The sequence below is a fragment of the Marmota monax genome, unplaced genomic scaffold, assembly GCF_021218885.2.
Source record: "Marmota monax isolate L192 unplaced genomic scaffold, Marmota_monax_Labrador192_F-V1.1 WCK01_AAM20220418_F8-fsc00004, whole genome shotgun sequence".
In the NCBI taxonomy this organism is placed as follows: Eukaryota; Metazoa; Chordata; class Mammalia; order Rodentia; family Sciuridae; genus Marmota; species Marmota monax.
Window position 1 is genome coordinate 32,202,005 of NW_026692881.1, and position 6,006 is coordinate 32,208,010.

A 6,006-nucleotide genomic window follows, 5' to 3' on the forward strand; every position below is an offset into this window, starting at 1 on the left:
TCCATTACTCACCTTAGAGAGGCCAAGCAGAAAACAGGTGCTTTAATCCTGTTACCCCTCCTTCACTGGGACAGAAGAGGATTCAGAGAGGTGGTATTTTATAGATAATGTAGAAAGGTAGCAGGAAAAAAAGAGGAGAATAGAGGAATAAAGAATGAGAAGAAAGGAATCAAGTTGAAAGGCAGAGAATGATAATTCAAATCCTGTTAGAAGTACAAAAACTCTGTTATAAAACTAAGACTTGCTGCTTTCAAAAACTGTATGCCAGTCTCTCAATAAATTGGGCCTGTAACTCCATTTCAATCCATATATTGTATCTTTCCAACACTTTAACACTAGTTTATCTTGGCTTACAGGATAAATGGATCCCTTGAAAAGGTGTCCACAGATTCATTTTTAAGTGGTATTTTATATGTACCAGAAACTCTTGTTTATGACTCTGCCAAGAACATTTTGGAATCTTCTAGATCTTATTTGTCAACCTACACATTTGATGTTTTTAGAATTTATCAAGTTATATGTGGAAAATGGGTGACAAAGTGCTAACCTTTAAATAATGCTCCAGATTCATGATGGTATAGAAATTAAGCATGAAATTCTCCACTTTGATTTTGATGGACTGTGGATTTAGGCACATACAATCTTGTGCCATATATTAAAATGCTGGCATTACTCAGGTGGAGAACATGGGGTCACAGAAAACCCAAAATGAACAGTCATCTCTGATGTTACTTGGTTCTGACAAATCTAGATCGAAGAGTATATTTTCCTTGGCATGATTTATCCTTGCTTTGACCTTGGCCATCCTTAGGTTGTAGGTAACTGACTTGGCTTATTATCCCATGGCTGGAGACTGTGCCAATGATTTAATTTTTATTGAGCACGCACAACATATCAAACATAGTACAAGAGCTTTCCATAGCGACTCAACAACACAAGCATCATAGGAAAGACATGAACACATGAAGGTAAATCTTTCAAGGACATACCTTGGGAAACAGAGGTGATTCTGAGGACCTGACCTTTAAATAATGCTTTATGGGGGATAGGCCTTGTGTTCACTCCAGGATCAAGCCACACTCCTGCCTGGGTCCCATTGAAGTAACTTCCTTGCCCTGCATTTGAAAGACTCAATGTTCAGACGTGCAAACCACAGGACAGAGGTGGTAGACTTAGCCTTCCTGAGATAATAAATATGAAAATGAGCTGCTTCCATAAAAGATCAGCCTGAAAATTCATAAGAACAAAAACTCAGGAAGGTTACATCAATGGAATATTGTTACATCTCTTGCAGTTCTTTATCCAGGCAACTGTTGCCAACACATATTGAAACACTCCTCTGCCGATTTAGTGAGATAAATCTATTGATTGACTGCCAAAACTGAGACCTGGGGACAAGGCTTGCAAAGAGGATTACAGAGCCTCTATCAGCCTTGGGCATGGCTGCTGCCAAGTCCCAAGCTGGATCAGTGCCCAAATTTGCTTCTGTCTGACTCCCTGCAGGAACAGCCTGGGTACACATATTAGGTGCTTAGATTAATCAAAATAAATTACGAAATACAATTTTCTACCTACAGTCCTATACGGGTTTCTCCGTAACTCATCTCTGAGAATTTTTTTAATTAAATTAGTCTCAAATAGATGTCACATGTGGTAACAATAATTGCTATTCAGTTACCAATTTTCATAATTTGTAAAGATGTTTATAAACCCAGAATGATTCTCCCACCTCTTTGAGCTCTCCATAAATTCTGTACAAATGTCAAAAACTTTACATTGTAGACATGACAGAAATGGGTGGCAGCTTTTCTAATGATTAATGGGGACTCTTTCTTCTCACAGTTAATATAGACTCAAATTAAGCTAATCGGGGAACATTTTAATTTTTTAACACCCTGACAATGAGAACTTGGAAGAATTTATGGCATATAACTTTAAGGTGCAATTAACCTGAAGTTGATGTTTCTTCCAAACTGGTAAAACTCACAAAGTAGTGCCTCACACAGGATTATGTGAGAACTAGTGATTGAATACCTGTATATTCAAGCAAAAGGATTTCTTTGTGTATGATAAATCAGGTGTTGTCTGAAGAGTTGTATGACATGCAGCTTGCTGTCAAATCCTTAACACCTTTGGCAGTTACAATTGAATCTTCATTTGGATGTTTCTGAGGCTCATTAGAAAAGGGGAATTCTTAAACTGCGTAATATTGGATGCACATCAAAATTACTTCAAGTGCTATAGAAAATGCAGATGCCCAGACATCATCTCGAGTCAATTAGACTCTCTAGGGGTAGGACTTAGACATTGATGTTTTTTCTGAAGGCTCCTAGGTAATACTAGGAGTACCCAGGGCTGAGAAACAGTGATTTAAACCGTACAAGAAAGAGACATTGCAGGTGATGAACACCTGTAATCCCAGTGATTCAGGAGACTGAGAAAGGAGGATCACAAGTTGAAGGCCAGTCTCACAAACTTCCTGGGAAACCTGGGAGATAAGCTCATTTGGGGCAGGGGACACGATGCTATGACAATATGCTATGGCAGTGGGCTACATTATTAGAGCATAGATTCTTCGTCCTCCAATACTTGGACAAGGCTAAGTGGCTTGGTGACATTGCCAGAGGTAACTTCTACCTCCCCTCTTAAACTGCCTAGTTCTTTCTTCAAAGCCAGCTCTTCCCTGCTCTTTCCTGCACAATGAAGAGGCCAACCCTGTAGCTACTAAAGACTCCTCTGGCTGCCTGGCCCAATCACAAATGTGTCCTCTCCTATCATGGTTGACATTGGTCTCAGGATTTAATACTTGTCATCCCAATACCAACCTTTCTCTCCTTGCCTTTCAGAGCACTTCAGCAAGTGAATGAACTCATTTCTGGGAGTTAGAGAACCAAGAGGAGGGGAAGCATTGACTGAGTTGCTGTAGACACTAGTTCGTGCCTCACATACCACAGGGGCTGATCTGACAGCTGGGTATTGAGTATCATTTCCCAAGGCTCCTGCTCTCATGGCCCCAATTGCTGTTCTAACATTCATTATGGAGACCCTTGTCTCAGGGCACTTGTCCTCCTTAACTCTCAGGAGATTAACATGATAATTATCAGCCTGCTACCATGCCCAACAGTCTTCACCTGTTCCCTTAACCCTGGAAGTAATTAGTGAACTGTTGGATCTGTGCATCTTATGGACAGCAGCGTATTTTCCTGTGCTGTCCTTAAGGAAACTTCTCCCAGTCCTTCTATTCAGGGTTGATATGTTCCAAGTGTCTCTAAGGAGCAGGTGCTGAGCAGTCAGACGACAGCTGCTGATGTGTTGCAATTGAGCAATTAGAGAATGCAGGAGAATTGCTGTGGCATACAGTTTACATTGAGCGTTCAGAACACCAATAAAATATTTGAGTGCCTGCCTTGTGGCAAACATTGGGTGCGCACACACACACACACACACACAAACACACACATGCACAATGCCTGTCCTTGTGTCCTTTAGTTATATGTCCCCTTAATGAACTGGACCTTTTTCTCTTTAGCCATCTATTCATTGACTAATCCATCTCATCATTTTAAAATAGTAGTTGAGGAGTAATAACAAAGGACAACAAAAACAAGACTTTTTGAAAGGCAGTTTGTAAGTGGTTTTGTACTATAAACTCAAGTGGTTTTAAAACTAAAATCCTTTTGTGCCTAATGGTCTTATTCAGGAAATGCTGAAATCCTAAGTAAAGAGTTGTAAAACATATTCACCTGAAATCCTGGAGTCAAGGGTTCAAGTTGATGTAAGAATACCAGGCATTATCTCAGCTGAGTCCTTTTAAAAAGGCAAGCTGAAAACCTCTGCCAACCCCAATAGACCATTTGGAATCCCACCCACAGTGTTCCTTAATCACCACTGAGCAAGAGGAAGAGAAAGCAGGGATGAAAACCATGGTTCTAAAACGTTTTCTGACCCCAGAGAAAGGTCTGTTTGTCTTTCCAGGACATAAGGAAGAAATAATAAATCCTCTTCCCTGGCCTCCTACACTGCAAAGCCCACTTAGCATTTTAAAAGACACAAGAACAAGACAGGACGCTAGACAAACAGTCTGGGTTGGAAATTTTTCCCTTGTGTTGGTTTAGCTCTGGAAATAAGGTCTCCAGTCCAACCTTGGAGGCCAGAGAACCTGGAACTCTCCAGCCCAGGCCTGGCACAGGGCATCAGATGATCACGCTGACGGTCATGGTCTGGCCATGGGGTGCGATCTTGCGGGGCCAGGTGAGCAACAGCTTGCGCAGCTCCTCGCGGAAGCTGTCGTGCAGCCAGGCGTAGATGAAGGGGTTGTAGCAGGCAGAGCTCATGGCGAGCCAGTGGCAGAGCAGCTGCACCAGCCCAAAGGCATAGGGGTCGATGGCTTGCGGGTCAAGGTCCCGCATCAGGTTGAAGACATGCAGCGGCAGCCAGCACACGGCGAACACCACCACGACCATCACCAGCAAGCAGAAAGTGCGGCGACGCCGCGCACGGTCCCAGTCCGCCTGGCTCTGGGTCACGCAGCCCGGCACCACGCGGTTCCGAAGCTTCACCGACACCCGGACGTAAGACAGGAGGATGACCAGCAGGGGGAGCAGGTAGGTGACAAGCAGCAGCCCCCAGGCGTAGAGCTGGCGCTGGCGCTCCTGGGAGCCCCAGAACTCCTCGCAGAGGCGCACATCGTGTGGCTTGAGCTCGACGTGGTAGGTGTGCACGGCGGCGGGCAGCGCCAGCACCGCGGACAGCGCCCAGATAGCCAGCACCGCGTAGGCGCTGAGGCGCAGCGAGATGCGCCGGCGCAGCGGGTGCACCAGCACGACGTAACGGTCCACTGCTATGGTGGTAAGTGTGAACACCGACACGTAGACGGTGACCGGCTGCAGGAAAAAGACCAGGTGACACAGACCGCCGCCGAACACCCAGCCGCGTGGCTCGAAGGCGTAGGCCAGCGTGAGCGGCACGCAGGCGGCACACATGAGCACGTCTGACAGGGCCAGGTTGCCGATGAGGAAGTTGGTCACGTTGTGCAGCCGGCGCACTCGCGCAATCACCAGCACCAGCAGGCAATTGCCCACCAGCCCCACGACCACCACGACGCTGTAGAGCAGCACAATCAGCCCCTTCAGCTGATGCACAAGCTGCAGGCTTTGGAATGGCGTGATGGCCTGCGCGCCGGGGCCTGCTGCTGACCCGTTGCCCGGCGAGGCCTCTGTGCTCTGGTTAGCCGGAGTTGTGGCTGCTGCCGGCAGCCCAGAAAACAAGTCAGGGACCCTGGGGTTCCGAGCAGGCAGTGAGGTCATGGCCACCTGTTCGAAGATAATTGAAGTCCGTCACGTTCTGTTCTCCATCCGCCCCTTCTACATCAATCGCGCCAGCCCCTCACCACCCAATTCCTCCCCTTGGAATAATTGGCCACCCAACAACACCAAAATCAATAAAAATTGCAGTCCTTCTTCCTGTTTGAAATAAATCCAAGCGTGATTAGACATGCACGGGTTACTTAAACTATTCCTACTTCATTTATAGCCCTTCAGGTCTACGCAGTCCAGACCCAGGAGCGAGGTCCTACCTGGAGTGGGGCTTGGCGGAGGGGAAAGCGCTCCCAAGAGGAAGGGAGGGGCAGGACCTGCGCTGTCCTCTAGCGGTCCTCCGCCCGCGACGGCAGCCCGGGCTTCTGGCTTCTCCGCCGCGGCTGAACGGATCCAGGGGTTCCCAGTGGGCTCAAAGCTTTTGAGAGGGGCTGGGAGCGCCTCCCCTCCGGCCCGCCCTCCACTCCAGCGCTCCCTTGTATGGAAAATGGGGGCGGGGCGTGCATTTCCCAACTCTGTGCTCAGAGTACTAGTGGGGAGGGCAGTGCCGGAGGACCGAGCCAGAAGTGGGAGGGCCGGCCAGCCGGGGCTGGAGAGGCGCGGGGTAGGCTCGGCTGCGGAGCTTGCCGCGCCACTGAGACTCCCGCACACGAAGAGCGCGAGGGAGACGAGGAGAGGCGGGAGGCGCTGG

At 47.6% G+C, this 6,006-nt stretch overlaps 1 protein-coding gene across 1 annotated transcript; it reads right to left on the minus strand.

The window, feature by feature from the left end:
- Positions 1-687: 687 nt before the first annotated feature.
- On the minus strand, positions 688-5,704 carry Prlhr (prolactin releasing hormone receptor). The gene is made up of 2 exons (XM_046450481.2): positions 5,576-5,704; positions 688-5,312 (listed from the first exon to the last, which is right to left on the minus strand). The coding sequence occupies exon 2, from the start codon at positions 5,304-5,306 to the stop codon at positions 4,194-4,196; it is 1,113 nt and encodes a 370-aa protein (XP_046306437.1). The 5' UTR covers positions 5,307-5,312; positions 5,576-5,704; the 3' UTR covers positions 688-4,193.
- Positions 5,705-6,006: the final 302 nt, after the last annotated feature.